The 19,157-nt window shown below is 39.1% G+C and overlaps 1 pseudogene and 1 gene segment (V, D, J or C); both read right to left on the bottom strand.

Moving 5' to 3' along the window:
- Positions 1–6,357: 6,357 nt before the first annotated feature.
- On the bottom strand, positions 6,358–6,929 carry LOC127686804 (jupiter microtubule associated homolog 2-like; annotated as a pseudogene).
- A 9,487-nt stretch (positions 6,930–16,416) lies between these two features.
- Positions 16,417–19,157, bottom strand: part of LOC127687769 (Ig heavy chain V region 3-like) — a 906,657-nt gene continuing 903,916 nt past the window's right edge. The window contains 1 exon segment of the V gene segment in view: positions 16,417–16,731. Coding sequence covers positions 16,417–16,731 — 315 coding nt within the window.

Genomic DNA, 19,157 nt, shown 5'->3' with positions numbered 1-19,157 from the left:
TAGCAGAGGATGATTTTGTTAAACATCAAAAGGAGGAGAATCCATTGTCCCTGAGAAAGCTGGATTTCCCAGTATAGAGGAATACCAGGACAGGGAGGTGGGAATGGGTAGATTGCTGAGCAGGGGTACGGGGAAAGGGAAAGTGTATGTTTAGACAGGAAACCTGGAAAGGGGATAACATTTTAAATGTAAATAAAGAAGATATATAATGAAAAGAAAGGTGCCTCTAAGAATGAGAAAAATGAGTAAAATGATGGAGGATTTTTTGTGAAAGTGTTTTCAATTTCTGAAGTATAACTAAACATATTAAGACAAAAATGCATGCTAGAGAAAGTGAGGCTGTTCATGTATATTTTACTATAACTTCTGGTTAACAGATTGATTATGCCTACTACAGGACAGAAGCAGCAGGAAGTAGTTGTACAGCTTATCTTCTGCCATTGCTCAGAATTAGTATGATGTCCTGGAGAATATCAGTTCATGGGACTGCACCAAGCACCATCAGGGTAATACCCCATTATAGTGCAATACTTACCATTATAACTCAGGTTGCTGAATAGGCTCTATGTGACATTTCAGCTAATGTTCTGGTCTTGGTAATGTCTTAAGGTTGTATGTCTAAGTCCAGTGTAGTGGGATGTTGATAAATGATTGGCAATGTGGAGTAGTGCTTGCTTGCTTAAGCAGAATGGATTTGCATAGATATATTCATATCACAATAGGATTTATTCACAAAAGCCTGTGCTCTGTCAGATTATGGCTAGATGATGTCCAGTTCATAGTTAAAGTGTGTGCTTCTGTTTCTTGAAACTAAATGCTTTGCTAGAATACATAAATATTTAGGTTTCTAGCATTCTCCCATTCAGCCTTTACTCTGTGGATTATTTTAAGTTGTTGCACTGGTTGGGACCTGTTTTCATTGACCATATGTGTCCATCACTATCTTAGGTTATCAGGCAATATTGATGCTTCTGAATCAATATTAAGGGCCTAAGTACCACTTGCACTATTGCCCCATTGGAGAGTGTATTGTGTCTGGAAAATGGATCAATATCCTATTATGACTCTCTCACAGATTGAAATATCATGGTTTCCTCAGTGGTGGGATGCCTCAGTTGAATCAAGAAAGAGCATATATACATTTGTGGAGATCTCTAGAGTGTCCATACTTCCATTTACCTTTCAAGGAAGTTAAGGACAAACTCTGACATACATACTTCTAAAATAATGTCACGAATAGTGATCTGCAATTACTAAAACAGAATAGTCAGATAGAAAAATCAAAGGGAATATCACTGAATGTTTACTAGGCTAGGACCACTGTCCTATGGGTGGGGCATCTGATGATGAATTTGGATCACTGAAATGCATCATAGTATGTTAGACAGACATTGTGCATGCCTCCACTCTGAGTCTGTCCTCAAATATCTTTCCATAGTATGTTCTGCCAGTATTTGTTTCTTTCCATTCAGTTCAAGCCCATGTGCACAATTCTGCCTCACCCAACTCATAGAGGAAATAGGGAAGATATTTGAGTTAAAAATCCTTTCAAGACACCTTTATAGAAAATCTATGACTCCTCAGTTCATACCTAGACTGTTGAAGATGAACCTGATAGTGGACAACGTTAAGAGGAAACAGAGTCTCTTCATTCTCTCACTACCCATCATGCTCAAAACTAGGGATTCACTTACCTGTAGCTGCTACTACCACAAAGCATGATCCAATTCTAGTCCATGCTGAGAACCTGTGAATATAGGGAATGTTTTCAAGAGAGTACTAATGCAGTGCTGTGGATGCTGGAAACCCTTGTATTTACAACCATAACCTATAATTTAAATATTCATGAGGGAGAATAATTCTTAGAACCTCACATATGACAAATACTATTGTAACACTTTCCAACAGTGATCCATGGGGGAATAAGTTATCTGGTGATAACAAGCTAGTAGGAGGACTTAAAGAGGAGCCCAGAGATTTAAGCTCTCATCTTGATTTATCCTTGTCTATATAAAGCAATTTATTCTGGTAAATATAAAGGACTAAAGTCAATGAAGCCAAATGAAGTAGTTTCCAGAATGAATCTGATCAAGTAAAGGAAGAAAAGCCAATTAAGGAATGGTCTGCTTATGAGGGTCAATCTGACAATTTCAGAAGGCATGGTTTTGTTCTATAAGCTCTATGGGAAAGCAGGATTTTTCCTTATGATGTCTATGTGCCCCCTCCTAGAAAGGGAGTTCCATAATTTCGATGTGAAAAATTTTACCTGTATCCATAGGCAGGACTAACCATTGGTCAGAGCACTAATTCTAATACATAACCCATCCATATGACTGTGTAATCCAGGTTATGGCCACAAATGACACAGGCTTCAAATTCACACTCACTTCTAGAATCAGATTCATAAGATTCATTCTAGTCTAATGATCTATGTTTATATGTGTGCCCTTCACATCAATCACCAACATATATTAATCATTTTTGTCTACTTTCTGCCTTATTTTATGTCATAACATTTACCAATCTACCAGGGCATTTTAACCTTCCAAACAACTCTTTACTTACCATTACTTTGTAGTCATGGTGGGAGAAGTGATCTCCTTTTATGTTTTATTAAACACAGTATGTGTAATAATTCTTTGAGAATTTTATTTTTTATACTCACATATTATACCTCATACCCAATTTTTCTCTCCCTGTTCTACTCCCAGTTCTTCCTCCTCATGTCACCTTGCCACCAATCCACTCCTCCTCATCATCACTTCAGAAGAAAGTAAGCATTCCAGGGACCAATCATGCAAACCAAGTTGCAATAAGACTAGGCACTCCCCCTCATATTGAAGTTGGACCACAGCAACTGAGTGGGAAGAAAAGGGTCCTAAAAGCAGATAAAAAGTGTCAGAGATAGATTCTGCTCCCACTGTCAGAAGTCCCACAAGAAGACCAAGCTACACAACCATAACATGTATGCAGAGAACCTAGGTCAAACTCATGCAAGATCCCTAATTGTCAGGGCAGGATTTGTAAGCCACGGTGATCCCACATTATGTGGTTCTATAGATTTCCTGTAGTGTTCTTGACCCCTTTAGCTCCTACAGACTTAATCACAGCTTCTTCAGGATTCTATAAGTTCCACCTAATGTTTGGCTGTGGGTCTCAACATCTGTTTCCATCACTTGCTGGAAGAAACATTTCTGATGGTTATTATTCTAGACTCCTATCTACTAGTATTTTATAATATCATTAGAAATTATCTCATTGTTGTAAATATCGTACGAAATTATGAACTGTTGTTCAGTTTAGGTTTTACTATTGATTTGGTTTAGATTTATGTTTTTACCAGTCACACATAGTCATATACTAGGTCTAGGAGCTGTCCAATACCTGGATCCTGGCCTACCATATAATATCAGGGGTTGTCTCCCTCTTTTGGCATGGGTCACCAGCTGGATCATTCATTGATTGTCCACTCCCACAATTTCAGTACCACCCTAGGATGTCTTACAGGCAAGACAAATTGTAAGTCAAAGGTTTTGTGGCTGGATTGGTATCCATTTCCCTCCACTGGAAGTCTTGTCTGGTTACAGGAGATGGCCATTTTAGGCTCCTTATCAACAATTACTTGGAGGCCTATCTAGGGTCACCTTTGTTGATTTCTAGGCATTGCTATTGCACTAAGTTTCTAACTTACCCTGGAAATTCCTTACAATTCCTGTTGCCTCTCCCAGCAAGTTTTCCCTCCATCGTCCCCTAAGAGAGATCCCTCTTGTTCCCATGTCAACCAGCTATATCTATTCCAGTTCTCCTTCCCAGGGAGATGGCTGTGTCCCCCTGTAATCCCTCTTTGTTACCTACTCACTCTGGATTCGAGCATTTTTGCATGAGTGCCCTTTTCATTACAGGTAATATCCACTTCTAGGTTAGGATACATCTTGTTTATCTTTCTGATTCTGCTCATTCAAGATGACCTTTACAATTTTCCAAAGAACCACCAAATTGATTCTCAAAGTGACTTACAAATTTGTACTGCCACTAAAAATGGAAGAGTGCTCTCCTTGCTCTATCGTCTTAGCATTACAGATGTCACTTGCATTCTTCAGTTTACTCATTCTGAAAGCTATAACATGGCATCTCAAAGTCTTTTTATTTGAATTTCCCTGATGTCAAAGGATGTTGAACATTTCTTTAGGTTGTTCTCTGATACTAGTGATTCCTTGTTAAGAATTCTTTGTAGATTGATGCCCCATATTTAATTGAATTATTTAGTTTGTTGATGCCAGTTTCATGAGTTCTTTGTGCATTTTGGAAATCAGGCATTTGTCACACATGGAGTTGATGAAAATCGTTTCATTCTGTAGGCATCTGTTTTGTCCTTTTGACAGTATACTTTGGTTACCAACACTTTATGGTTTTATTAGGTAACATTTATTAATTGTTAATCTAAGCAACTGTATAATAGTGTTCTGTCACAGAATTTATCTCCTGTTCCAATGAGTTCTAAGCTATACCATGCCTTCTCTTCTACTAGGCCCTCAGAGTACCTGGGGCTCAAAACCACTTGTACTGAAGTTTGTTGCAGGATGATAGATATTGATGTATTTGCATTCTTCTACATGCCAACATCCAATAAAACCATCACCATTTGTTGAAGATATTGTCTCTCTTTAATTGAATACTTCTGGGTTCTTTAGGAAAAAAATAGGTTTCTGTTGGTGTGAATGTAATTTTGGTTCTGTTAGTGTGAATGTAATTTTGGTTCTGTCATTCAATTCCATTGATCAAACTGACTGTTTTTATTTCAATACCATGCTAGCTTTACTACTATATCTCTCTAGTAGAAGTTGAAATCAGGGATTGTGATGTACAGAATTCTTTTAGCTAACCTTGGATTTTGATTTTGTTATTCTTATTTTCCTTTGCTTTGCTTTGCTTTATGATGTAGAATGTTGTCCTTACAAGGTCTGTACTGAATTGTGTTTGGAATTTTGATGGGACTTGCACTGAATCTTTTGACTGATTTTGCAAGTTCTGTACTGAATGGTGTTAGGAAACTGACACTAAAAACACCTTTCAATACATTGTTAAGGAAGCCAACCCAACCCAATGTTCTTCAGCAGGCTTCCCTCCAACTATAGGAAGGAAGCAAGACAGGAAAACAGGAATTCACCCAATATTTGGACCTATATGACCCTGCAGGGGCCAGAGAGCTTATTCACAGGAAGAAGCATGAACAGGGAGAACCCCTCACAGGTGTGGAATGAAGGCCTATGCTTAAGGTTGATAAGACAAACAAAAGGAACAGCCTATAGGAAAATCTGGCATATCAGGAACCAGGCCAACTATAGAGGAAGACAGGATGCTATGTGAGAACTGGTCTTGGTTTCATATACAGGTATAGGACAACTCAGAAGATTGGCATATACATAAACAAAAAATCCACCCAGGACAGGACTGATAATAATTTCTTGATTTCCTTTTGACTGCTACCACAAAAAGCAATCACATTTCAATATTATAGAGTGACATAATGTGCGGAGGAAAGGAGACATTAGGGTTCCCAGGTATCTCAGAGATGGAAGTATTTAATTATAGGCATTTCCCAAAAGGAAAGGTTTAATTGTATCTGCCAGCAACTACTGCAAACTGGGTCCCTGGATGAGAAGCTGGGGTTAGATGGAAGGCAGAGAAAAGAAGGAAGGCCAGGACAACCCGATTCCTGATCTAGGCCCCAGTTTAATGGAGGTCTGACAATTTAAGAGTTTGTGCGAGCCCCTCTCCCCAGACTCCAGGGTCAGTTCTAGGGAAGTGGTCTGGCTGTTCCTTGGGTGTTGGCTCCACCAATTAGGTAGCTGGGCAGGTCACCTGCTTAATTCAGGAATTTGTAGACCTGGAGGAACAATGAACTTCACCTTCACTCTGAGCACTCCAACCTGTGTGAAGCAGGATCCAGAATAGCACAGGAATCCCTGCTAACAAAGGCTGGGAAAAGAAGTTCACCTTGATCGATGTTGAGTTCCTACCAAGTGTGATGACAACCCAATATGGCTCTGTGCATTTAATGTAGACTCCACTTATAAGTTTCTCTTTATGTGTGTTTCATCCATCCCACAGTGAGGGCAAAACAGAGAACAATTGAAGAGTAGGCACCAGAACATCCCAGTTTATCTCCACAATGTATATCTTGGCAGTCTAGAATGCCCAGTCCTCTGTGCAGCTCTTCCAATAACAAGAAGGCCTATGGGTAATCAACCCCACACACATGACAAACCCTCCCCCATCACAACTCATTTGATTTAAAGGAAACAGTAACATTCAATATCCTGCCTCAGATCTAGTTACAGGCAGAGCAGGAGCCTATCAATAGAAGGAGATGCTGGATTTCCCTCCTGGTGGGTTCATGACATTGCTGTGAGAGTCAGGTTGCTACCCCAGGCCAGTCTGGGCTCATGACTATCAACTGTAGCTGTGGGTCCAATTATGTTTGCATGTTCTGCTTCTTTTGTGCTTTCTTTTTTCCCCTGCTCTTCCCTGGGAGAGGAGTTTGTTGCAGCTTTAAGGTCAGACTTAGAGTCTTCGCTTTAATACAGCAAAACATGATCTTTGGTCTTTTTTGGGTGTGACAGAGGCAAAATGACAGTAACTAGGGACCCAAAAAGGTCACTGGATTTCCCTCCAGGTGGTTTTAGACATTGTCATATTTGCACAGGAATTGATTTATCAATGAACCCACTTCCTTTGCCTTCTGGAGGATTTGTCCTACTAAGTATATTTTCAGGTTCTTCAATTGGTCCAAAGTATTAGATGCCATCCTATTATGCTTTCTGGAAGGAATACCTTCTTCTGAACTTCCCAAAAGATCACGTGATTCTTCTCCTGGAGGCTTCATGGATCTAAAGCCTTCCACCTTGGCAGTTCAAGCTGTGGAACATGTTAGCCGCTGTCCCATGCTTCCCACAGCCACCATGCCTAGGATGTCCATTTTTATTATGTTAATCTTACCAATCCATAATCATGGATGATCTTTCCATTTTCTGATTTTTTTTTTTTTTGAGACCGGGTTTCTCTGTGTAGCCCTGGTTGTCCTGGAACTCACTCTATAGATCAGACAGGCCTCAAACTCATAAATTCACCTGCCTCTGCCTCCCAAGTGGTGGGATTAAAGGTGTGCACCACCACTGTCCCATTTTCTGATATCTTCTTCAGTTTTTTTCTTCAAAGACTTACAAGTCTTTGACTTGCTTGGTTAAAGTTACTCCAAGTTCTAGTATTCCAGTTGAAGAAATCATTCTACTATAAGATATACTGCCTTCATGGTGACCAAGCAGGCCTTGAAATTATGTCATTTCTTTTTCTGATATAGTCTAGGAGGGTGACAAAAATTATAGCAACTAACTATAGTGAATACTCTATGATCTTGTGTCCATCACAACAAGGATTAACTGATATAAGAGATCATTTACTGGGTTTATTATGTGGTTAAGTGAGAAGAATAAACACTGGGTAGATTCAGGAGACACCCACCTCTACATCTTTTACTCATGCTCTCCACAAGTATTTTTTTTAATGACTCTGTGTTCTAATTAGACAACTTTATTCATTTGAGGCTTGCAGTTGTGGATACTTCTTTTTTTTTTTATTCGATATATTTTTTATTTACATTTAAAATGATTTCCCCTTTTCTAGCCCCCACTCCCCAAAAGTCCTGTAAGACCCCTTCTCTCCCCCTGTCCTCCCACCCATCCCTTCCCACTTCCCTGTTCTGGTTTTGCCAAATACTGCTTCACTGAGTCTTTCCAGGAAAAGGGGCCACTCTTCCTTTCTTCTTGTACCTCATTTGATGTGTGGATTATGTTTTGGGTATTCCAGTTTTCTAGGTTAATATCCACTTATTAGTGAGTACATACCATGATTCACCTTTTGAGTCAGGGTTACCTCACTTAGTATGATGTTCTCTAGCTCCATACATTTGCCTAAGAATTTCATGAATTCATTGGTTCTAATGGCTGAATAGTACTCCATTGTGTAGATATACCACATTTTTTGCATCCACTCTTCTGTTGAGGGATACCTGGGTTCTTTCCAGCATCTAGCAATTATAAATAGGGCTGCTATGAACATAGTAGAGCATGTATCCTTATTACATGATGGGGAATCCTTTGGGTATATGACCAGGAGTGGTATAGCAGGATCTTCTGGAAGTGAGGTGCCCAGTTTTCGGAGGAACCGCCAGACTGATTTCCAGAGTGGTTGTACCAAATTGCAGCCCCACCAGCAGTGGAGGAGTGTTCCTCTTTCTCCACACCCTCTCCAACACCTGCTGTCTCCTGAATTTTTAATCTTAGCCATTCTGACTGGTGTAAGTGAAATCTCAGGGTTGTTTTGATTTGCATTTCCCTAATGACTAATGAAGTTGAGCATTTTTTAAGATGCTTCTCCACCATCCGAAGTTCTTCAGGTGAGAATTCTTTGTCTAACTCTGTTTCCCATTTTTTAATAGGATTGTTTGGTTTTCTGGAGTCTAACTTCTTGAGTTCTTTATATATATTGGATATTAGCCCTCTTTCTGATGTAGGATTGGTGAAATCTTTTCCCAATTTGTTGGTTGCCGATATGTCCTCTTGATGGTGTCCTTTGCCTTACAGAAACTTTGTAATTTTATGAGGTCCCCTTTGTCAATTCTTGATCTTAGAGCATACGCTATTGGTGTTCTGTTCAGAAACTTTCTTCCTGTACCGATGTCCTCAAGGGTCTTCACCAGTTTATTTTCTAATAGCTTCAGAGTGTCTGGATTTATGTGGAGGTCCGTGATCCATTTGGATTTGAGCTTAGTACAAGGAGACAAGGATGGATCAATTCGCATTCTTCTGCATGCTGACCTCCACTTGAACCAGCACCATTTGTTGAAAAGGCTATCTTTTTTCCATTGGATGTTTTCAGCCCCTTTTTCGTGGATCAAGTGGCTATAGGTGTGTGGGTTCATTTCTGGATCTTCAATCCTGTTCCATTGATCTGCCTGCCTGTCACTGTACCAATACCATGCAGTTTTTAACACTATTGCTCTGTAGTGTTGCTTGAGGTCAGGGATACTGATTCCCCCAGACTTTCTTTTGTTGCTGAGAATAGTTTTAGCTATCCTGGGTTTTTTGTTATTCCAGATGAATTTGATAATTGCTCTTTCTAACTCTGTGAAGAACTGAGTTGGGCTTTTGATGGATATTGCATTGAATCTGTATACTGCTTTTGGCAAAATGACCATTTTAGCTATATTGATCCTGCCGATCCATGAGCATGGGAGGTTTTCCCATTTTTGAGGTCTTCTTCCATTTCCTTCTTCAGAGTCTTGAAGTTCTTGTCATACAGATCTTTCACATGTTTGGTAAGAGTCACCCCAAGATACTTTATACTGTTTGTGGCTATTGTGAAGGGGGTCATTTCCCTAATTTCTTTCTCAGCCTGCTTATCCTTTGAGTATAGGAAGGCCACTGATTTGCTTGAGTTGATTTTATAACCTGCCACTTTGCTGAAGTTATCAGCTGTAGGAGCTCTCTAGTGGAGTTCTTTGGGTCACTTAGGTAGACTATCATGTCATCTGCAAATAATGATAGTTTGACTTCTTCCTTTCAAATTTGTATCCCTTTGACCTCCTTATGTTGTCGAATTGCCCGAGCTAGTACCTCAAGTACAATATTGAAAAGATAAGGAGAAAGGGGGCAACCCTGTCTAGTCCCTGATTTTAGTGGGATTGCTTCAAGTTTCTCTCCATTTAGTTTGATGCTGGCTACCGGTTTGCTGTATATTGCTTTTACTATGTTTAGGTATGGGCCTTGAATTCCTGTTCTTTCCAAGACTTTAAGCATGAAAGGATGCTGAATTGTGTCAAATGCTTTTTCAGCATCCAATGAAATGACCATGTGGTTTTTTTTCTTTGAGTTTGTTTATGTAGTGGATAGCATTGATGGATTTCCATATATTGAAGCAACCCTGCATTCCCGGGATAAAGCCTACTTGATCATGGTGGATGATCGTTTTGATGTGTTCTTGGATTCGGTTGGCAAGAATTTTATTGAGTATTTTTGCATTGATGTTCATAAGGGAAATTGGTCTGAAGTTCTCTTTCTTTGTTGGATCTTTGTGTGGTTTTGGTATCAGCGTAATTGTGGCTTCTTAGGAGAAATTGGGTAGTGTTCCTTCTGTTTCTATTTTGTAGAATACTTTGAAAAGTATTGATGTTAACTCTTCTTTGAAGGTCTGATAGAATTCTGCACTGAAACCATCTGGTCCTGTGCTTTTTTGGTTGGAAGACTTTCTATGACTCCTTCTATTTCTTTAGGCATTATGGGACTGTTTAATTTTTGTATTTGGTATCTGTCATGGAAATTTTCCATTTCCTCCAGATTCTCCAGTTGTGTTGAGTATAGACTCTTGTAGGAGGATCTGATGATTTTTTGGCTTTCCTCAGTGTCTGTTGTTATATCTCCCTTTTTATTTCTAAGTTTGTTAATTTGGATACTTTCTCTGTGCCCTTTGGTCAGTCTGGATAAGGGTTTATCTATCTTGTTGATTTTCTCAAGGAACCAGTTCCTGGTTTTGTTGATTCTTTGTATGGTTCTCTTTGTTTCTACTTGATTGATTTCGGCCCTGAGTTTGATGATTTCCTGCCTTCTACTCTTCCTGGTGAAATAGCTTCTTTTTGTTCCAGAGCTTTCAGGTGTGTCATTAAGCTGGTAATGTATGCTCTCTCCATTTTCTTTTTGCAGGCACTCAGGGCTATGAGTTTTCCTCTTAGCACTGCTTTCATTGTGTCCCATAGATTTGGGTAAGTTGTGTCTTCATTTTCACTGTGTTCTAAAAAGTCTTTAATTTCTTTCTGTATTTCTTCCTTGACCAAGGTATCATTGAGTAGAATATTGTTCAGTTTCCACATGTATGTGGGTTGTCTGTTGTTTTTGTTGCTATTGAAGACTACTTTTACTCCATAGTGATCTGATAGGAGGCATGGGATTAGTTCGATCTTCTTATAATTGTTGAGGTCTGTCTTGTGACCAATTATATGGTTGATTTTGGAGAAGGTACCATGAGGTGGTGAGAAAAAGGTATATTCTTTTGCTTTAGGATAGAATGTTTTATATATATATGTTAAATCTAATTGGTCCAAAGCTTCAATTAGTTTCATTGTGTCCCTGTTTAGTTTCTGTTTTCCTGATCGGTCCATTGAGGAAAGTGCAGTGTTGAAGTCACCCACAATTATTGTGTTAGGTGCAATATGTGCTTTGAGCTTTAATAAAGTTTCTTTTACGAAAGAGGGTACCCTTGCATTTGGAGCACAGATGTTCAGGATTGAAAGTTCTTCATGTTTTTTTTTTTCTTTGACCAGCAAGAAGTGTCCCTCAGAGTCTCTTTTGATGACTTTAGCTCGAAAGTCAATTTTATCTGATATTAAAATGGCTACTCCAGCTTGTTTCCTGAGACCATTTGCTTGTAAAATTGTCTTCCAGCCTTTTACTCTAAGGTAGTGTTTGTCTTTGACCCTGAGATGTGTTTCCTGTAAGCAGCAAAATGTAGGGTCCTGATTACGTATCTAGTCAGTTAGTCTATGTCCTTTTATTGGGGCATTAAGTCCGTTGATGTTAAGAGATATTAAAGAATAGTGATTGTTACTTCCTATAATTCTTGACGTTATTTTTTTAAATTTGATTGGTTAACTTCTTTTGGGTTTGATGAAAGGTTACTATCTTGATTTTTCCAGGGTGAAGTTTCCCTTCTTGTATTGGTGTTTTCCTCCTATTATCCTTTGTAGGACTGGGTTTGTGGATAGATATTGGGTAATCTTGGTTTTGTCATGGAATATTTTAGTTTCTCTATCTACGGTGATTGAGAATTTTGCTGGATATAGTAGTTTTGGCTGGCATTTGTGTTCTCTTAGAGTCTGCATGAGATCTGCCCAGGACATTCTAGCCTTCATAGTCTCAGATGAAAAGTCTGCTGTGATTCTGATAGGTCTTCCTTTATATGTTACTTGGCCTTTTTCTCTTACTGCCTTTAATATTCTTTCTTTGTTTAGTACATTTGGTGCTTTGATTATTATGTGATGGGAAGTATTTCTGTTCTGGTCCAGTCTGTTTGGAGTTCTGTAGGCTTCTTGTATATTCATGGGCATCTCTCTCTTTAGGTTAGGGAAGTTTTCTTCCATAATTTTATTGAAGATATTTGCTGGCCCTTTAAGTTGTAAATCTTCACTCTCATCTATGCCTATAATCCTTAGGCTTGGTTTTCTCATTGTGTCCTGGATTTCTTGGAGATTTTGGGTTACAAGCTTTTTGCATTTTGCATTTTCTTTAACTGTTGAATCCATGGTTTCTATGGAATCTTCAGCATCTGAGATTCTTTCTTCTATCTCTTGTATTCTGTTGTTGATATTGCCATCTCTGTCCCCTGATTTCTTCCCAAGGCTTTCTATCTCCAAAGTTGTCTCCCTTTGAGTTTTCTTAGTTGTTTCTATTTCTGATTTTAGATCCTGGATGGTTTTGCTTAGCTCCTTCGCTTGCTTGTTTGTGCTTTCCTGTAATTCTTTAAGAGATTTTTGTGTTTCCTCTTTCATGACCTCAGCCTGTTGACCAAAGTTCTCCTCTATTTCTTTAAGTGTTTTTTGCGTTTCCTCATTATTGGCTTTTGTATTCTCCTGGATTTCTTTCAATGATTTTTGTGTTTCCCTTGCAAGGGCTTCTAACTTTTGATCCATTTTCTCCTCAATTTCTTTAAGTATGTCCTTCATGTGTTCCTGTACCAGCATCATGACCAGTGATTTTAAATCCAAATCTTGTTTTTCTGGTGTGATGGGGTATCCAGGACATGCTGGTAAAGGAGAATTGGGTTCAGATGTTGCCATATTGCCTTGATTTCTGTTAGTGACATTCCTGCATTTGCCTTTTGCCATCTAGTCCTCACTGGTGTTAGTTGGTCTTGTCAATGCTGGACTCACCAGTGCAAGCTGCCCCTTCCCAGGTGGCCTCTGGTGCACAGCTTACCTCCTGCACTGCCTGGAGACAGGGTGCTGTTGCACAGGCTGTTCAGATCCTGAAGCAGACACCTGAAGTCTCCAGCTGGGGCCGCTGGATTCACCAGAGCACACTGACTTCTCCCCGCTAGCAGCCCGGAAGCCCCTCTTGCCTCTTGCAGGACCTGGAGATGTGGTGTTACTACACAGGCTGATCTGGATCCGGAAGTGGAGAGATCTGAGTGTTCCTGCCAGAGGCCTCAGAACTGGAACCTAAGCTCCGTGCCACAGGAGCTCCCAGACTGCCTCTGGGTGCACACCGGGTCTCCTGCACTTCCTGGAGACTGAATGCTGTGGCCCAGGAAGTTCAGATCCCAAAGCAGGCACCCGAAGGCTCCTGCTGGGGCCCCGCTGGATTCACCAGAGCACACCAACTTCTCCCTGCTGGCAGTCCGGAAGCCCCTCTTATCCCTTGCAGGACCTGGAGATGTGGTGTTGCCGCCCAGGCTTATCTGGTTCCGGAAGCGGAGAGATCTGAGTGTTCCTGCCAGAGGCCTCAGGACTGGAACCTCTCCATAAATATTTTATTTAGAAATTTATCTTTCCCTGTCCCATGACAAGAGATATTTAGCAAACTATCTGATGGCAATGACAGTGAAATTGTCGAGGGCATGAGGGCCTTGTACTTACTGAGAAGAACTAAGAAAAGAAGTGGTTTTATTCATGTATGAGTGTTTCTTCAATGAAGGAGATAAAATCTAATACCTGTACTCCATACAGAAAACCATGAGAAGAGTTTCTTAATGACCTGTTGACCCCCTTGCTATCTGTAAGGAAAGACATCACCCTAAATCCCCAAAATGATTATTTCACTCATCTCCCTCTCTAGACCACTATCTATCATTAGAGAAGATGTAATATGTTCTTTGTGGCCTACTGAGCTCTAAGCTGTTAGTCAGAGACCACATTAGATTCAAAGTCTTTGAGATGTAGAACTCACACTCATGGTCACAATAAAATTATAACATATGAAACTGGAATTTGAATAATTGTGGAAATTAATATTGCCTAGAAAACCTCTTCCAAGTTCTATTATGTTTAAATATACTTAACCTACCTTTTGTTAGACTCCCCAAGTCAGGGCCAGGCTGAAAAACTCAATCTGAACCATGTTCTCATTCTCATCTCTTGACATGGATTGCTCAGACACCTGCAAGGACCCTCTCAAAAAATAATATGCCTTCCTAGAAGATACGTATTTACAGACTAATAACAGAAAATTAATTACTGAAAATACAGAAACACAGAGACACATACACATACAGAAATTCACACACATACACACACACACACACACACACACACTCACACACTTACTCAAATACATGGCTTAAAACCTAAACATTTTATTTAATTTTTTACTACACTTTAGCATCACATTTTATATATGCCTTTGCCTTTAATCCTTTATTAAGTCTTGGGCTCAGATTATACATTGAACAATTTAAACAGAAACAGGAAACATACATTTTAGGAACTTGGGCTTATGTGGGATTTACTCAAAAATAATGTTATCATAATTCTTTGTTAATTTATGATTTTTCCATAATTTATTTATTTATTCACTTTATAACCTGGTCACCACCCCCCTCCCTGTCCCACTACCACTTCATATAGCCACTCATACAATTGATCCGTCCTTCTCCTCTGAGAGAGTGGGACAGCCCTGTGTACTGTGTATCCTCCCACCCTGGCATGTCAAGTTTCTGCAACACTAGCCACAAGCACATCCAGAGGTCAGACAAGGCAGTGTAGCAAGTTGAACATATTCCTCAGACAGGCATCAGTTTTGGAATATATCTTGCTCCAGTTGTTGGAGGACCCATATCAAGACCTAACAGTGAACTGTACATCTGTTGCATATGTTCAGGGGTTTGGGGACTAGTTCCAGGCCCTGTAAGCTCTTTGGTTGGTGGTTCAATCTCTGATAACCTTCAAGGGTCCAGGTTTGTTGACTCTGTTGGGCTTCCTATGGAGTTCATGTCTCCTTCAGAGCCCTTAATCCTTCCCATAACTCTTCTATAAGAGTCCCAGAGATCCATCCAATGTTTGGCTGTGGGTTTCTGCCTCTGTTTCAGTTAATATCTGTTAAATGAAGACTCACAGAGGATAGTCTGGCTAGGTTCCTGTTTTCAAGCTTAGCAGAGTATTAGTAACAGTGTAAGTGATTGCTACTTGATCATGTGATGGTCTCACATAGGCTGGGTATTGGTTAGCCATTCCATTACTCTCTGTACTATTTTTGTTCCCATTTCTTGTAGACAGGACACATTGTGGGTATTAAAATTTTTCTATTTTTTAATTGAAAGATAGATTTTCCATACAATATATTCTGATTACTTATTCCCCTTCCCAATTCCTCCCTTGAATTCCCCCCCTCTCTCTCTCTGTTTTTTGATTTGTTTTTTTCAAGACAGGGTTTCTCTATATAGCCTTAACTGTCCTGAAACTCACTCTGTAGACCAGGATGACCTTGATCTCAGAAATCTGCCTACCTCTGCTTCCCAGAGTGCTGGTGTTACAGGCATGTGCTTGAATCCCTCTCTTAATTGGAAAACAAATAGACCCTAAAAATAATTTTAAAAAGAAAAAAAAAAGAAATAAGACAAAGGAAAAGCAAACAAACTGGACAGAACAAAACAAACAAACAGAAGTAAAAGCTCCAAAAACAGAGAACAAGCAACACAGATTTAGAAGCACACTAGTTCACAAATATTCTGTGGCTCAAGGATGAGCTTGAGGTGTGCAATCATTGTACAACGTTGTACAAATATTGACTTGATAAATAAGGTCCGTAAACATTACTTTAGCAATACTTACAATATTTAGGAATTATATTTATGTGGCTATGCTTTTTGTTTTAAATATATGTAGCATTCTAAGAAACTGGATCTTCTGAACAGCATAGCCAGAGTTAATAACAAACAAGGAAAGCACTTAATACTTAAAAGTGTGAGATGTGTTCTTGTTTGACTAGAGATTGGTTGGATTTTACACGTAAAATTTGTATTATATTCTCTTCCCACATGTTCCAGCAAAAGGTCTAGTTTGTCTCAGCATCCAGAGGTATATTTATCATGCATAATCAGTTTCTCTTTCTTGATGTTTTATTAGAAAGAAACATGTCAATGGAGATGGTTGCTGGCAACGAGATTTACAAGGTATGGGATAATTTAGGAATATCCTAAATCAACATCAGATAATTCATAAATGTCCTTTGCAAACTTGATAAAAAATACTATAGTTCGCCAAGGAAGAGACACAAACGGAATGATTACTCATGAACAAGTCTTCAGAATAATCTTCTCTGAGTCCTCTCAGTTCCAGGGCAGCTTGCTGCTCTTCTGTGGTTTATGACACACTTAGGATGTGGTTGTAGCACTGTGCCTTCCACAGTAATAGACAGCAGGGTCTGCAGATGTCAGGCTGTGGAGCTCCATGTACACTGTGCTGGAGGATTGGTCTACGGTAAATGTGGCCTTACCCATGAACTTTTGATTGTAGTTAGTTTCACCATTAACAGGATAAATCCTTCCAATCCACTCAAGTCCCTGCCCAGGCTTCTGCTTTACCCAATTCATAATGTGGTCAGTGAAGGTGTAGCCAGAAGCTTTGCAAGATAGCTTCACTGATGCCCCAGGCCTCACCAGCTCACCTCCAGACTGCTGCAGCTGGACCTGGGAGTAGGAAACTGTGGAGAAAAATGGCAGAGTGGATACCATTGTCACCTGAGTGTGTGGCCCATCCTCGGGTCTGGAACTGGGGGCCTCTTACGTCTAATTCCTTCCACCAGAAAGAGAATGATCTGACTCCATCCCATGATGAAGCTCTGTATACACAGTGACTGTAGAGAGGACAGTGATCATATGTTGTTCTATGGTGTGGACAACCTTGAATTTACCACCACAGATTCAAATGATTTACATATTCATTAACAAGGAACTTGTTAGATAAGGACCTACTCCTGCTAGAGAAGAAGAGGGTAGAGGATACCTAGGTCAGGCAGAATAATGCTGAGGTCCATGTCCTATTCATCTTGGGGAATATTCATCCCATACAATTTCCATGAGCCCTGTGCAGGTGCTGTGGATATAACGTCTGGGTCTAAGCGCTGAATAGATTTCCAGCTGAGACAGGTGCTCCACTTGTGGCAAGGTTAACAAATGAACTTACAGATGGTTGTTAGGATGATGATAGTGATGGGAAATTTAAGAAACAGCTAAGTTTACAGAATTTGCATCATTACAATACATACAATTAGGACTTGACATTCCAACATGTTATATACTAAAAAAATTACCCAAATGATCAAATAAATATACTTCAGGAATAATTGTACAGAAATGATTATTGCAGCACCATCACAAACCTAAATTATAGAAACAAAACTCTTTCTGTCAACATAGGATTTCTTTGAGGAGACATGACTATGCAGATAACACAATATTCGTTTTTCATGTTAAAATATTAAGGAACCTATGTCAATTATAGTAAAATGAATGCAGCTAGAGATAATTGTATTTTTTAGAGTTATTTATTTTCTGTATTAATACATTGTAGCTGTCCTCAGACACATCAGTAGAGGGCATCTGATCACTTCACAGATGGTTGTTTGCCACCAATGTGGCTTCTGGGAATTCAACTAAGAAACTCTGGTAGAACAGTCAGTGTTCCTACAAGTTAAGCCATCTCTCCAGCCCGATAGTTATATTAATTAAGACCATGTTAGAAACACAGGCATTAAAAGAGTCTCTTAGTAGTTCTTAGATACTGCACTGTTATGAAACTAGTGTGTACAAAACAATGATGTATAAATGAATATTTCTACTATAATAGAGTAAAAAAATAGGAGGTGAAAAAAATGAAGGATACAGTTTATAAGAAAAATTAATATGGTACAAAATACACTTATATAAAAACACTAAACATTTATAAAATTGATTTTTTTAAAAATTACTTTTTAATTCTTTAGAATTTTCATTCATAACTACCCCCTACTATGTCCCTCTCATTTCCCTTAGGATAGTCCCATAAGTCTCCAAAAATCCTGACCTTTTCAGTTTCATTACACACAGTAGGTCCAGTTGTACAGAAACATAGGTGGGGTCATTCACTAAAAAAATAGGTAACATCCAGAAATATTCCCTAAAAGTAACTAAACTACTCTCATTAGTCAACAAATGCCAATAGAACCTTAGGTTGATATGGGCTCCCAGACATTCCTTCCCATTCACATAAGATTTATTTTTAAATTGTTATTCTTTCTTTAGTGGCAAGAACAGAACACACCAAGGTTTACTACAAAGTTATAGTGTAATCCTCTGAGGAAAACAAAAGGAAATTCAATTCTTGTATTGGAACATGTGGATTGAGGGGATCAAATTATTATTGCTGGTGTGACAAATAGATATTTTATCTATTTCTCTCTTTCACAGGCTGTCAGGCTGTAAATGTAATTGCCTTGATTTGTTCAGGTTTCGTGCTGAGACCTCATATAACACTGTCAAATCCTGAAAATTTATGTCATGTTTACCCACCCTGATTCTGATCTTATGTTATTTCCAAACCTTCATTTATGAGTGTCCTTGGGTTTGGGATGGAACATTTGTATAGATTTGTCATCTGCAGTTGAATATTCAGGCATTCATTCTCTTAACCTAGACCAGTCATGGGTGTCTGCATTACACCCTTCACTCAGAAGCCTCTGTGATCAAAAATGAGAGCAGCAATAATCTACTGCATATAAACATATATTATAAAGCAGCTTGTCAACTTGACCATTAACAATGCAACTATGGTGTACTAGGTCTATGCTATCTATAGTCATGGGCTTTTGGTCATGTTTACCTGGGATGAAGTCTTTCCTATGAAGCAGGACATACATCCAATTAGTAAACAGTTGTAACTACACATCAGTGAGGCATGGTGTGTGTATTTGTGTGTGAGTGGGTGTGTGGGTGTGTCATTCTTCTACTTTAGTTTGTTTAACCACTTTTCATCTGTTTCTTTCTAGAGAAAAAATAAAAGGGGGGGTAGTTAGGTGACTTTTGAAGGTTTACTCAACCTTTGGAAAGAATATCAGTTATCAGAATACATTGTATAC

The sequence above is a fragment of the Apodemus sylvaticus genome, chromosome 6, assembly GCF_947179515.1.
Source record: "Apodemus sylvaticus chromosome 6, mApoSyl1.1, whole genome shotgun sequence".
Lineage (NCBI taxonomy): Eukaryota > Metazoa > Chordata > Mammalia > Rodentia > Muridae > Apodemus > Apodemus sylvaticus.
Note: the sequence above shows the minus strand (reverse complement) of the source record. Positions and strands in the feature narration are given on the sequence as shown.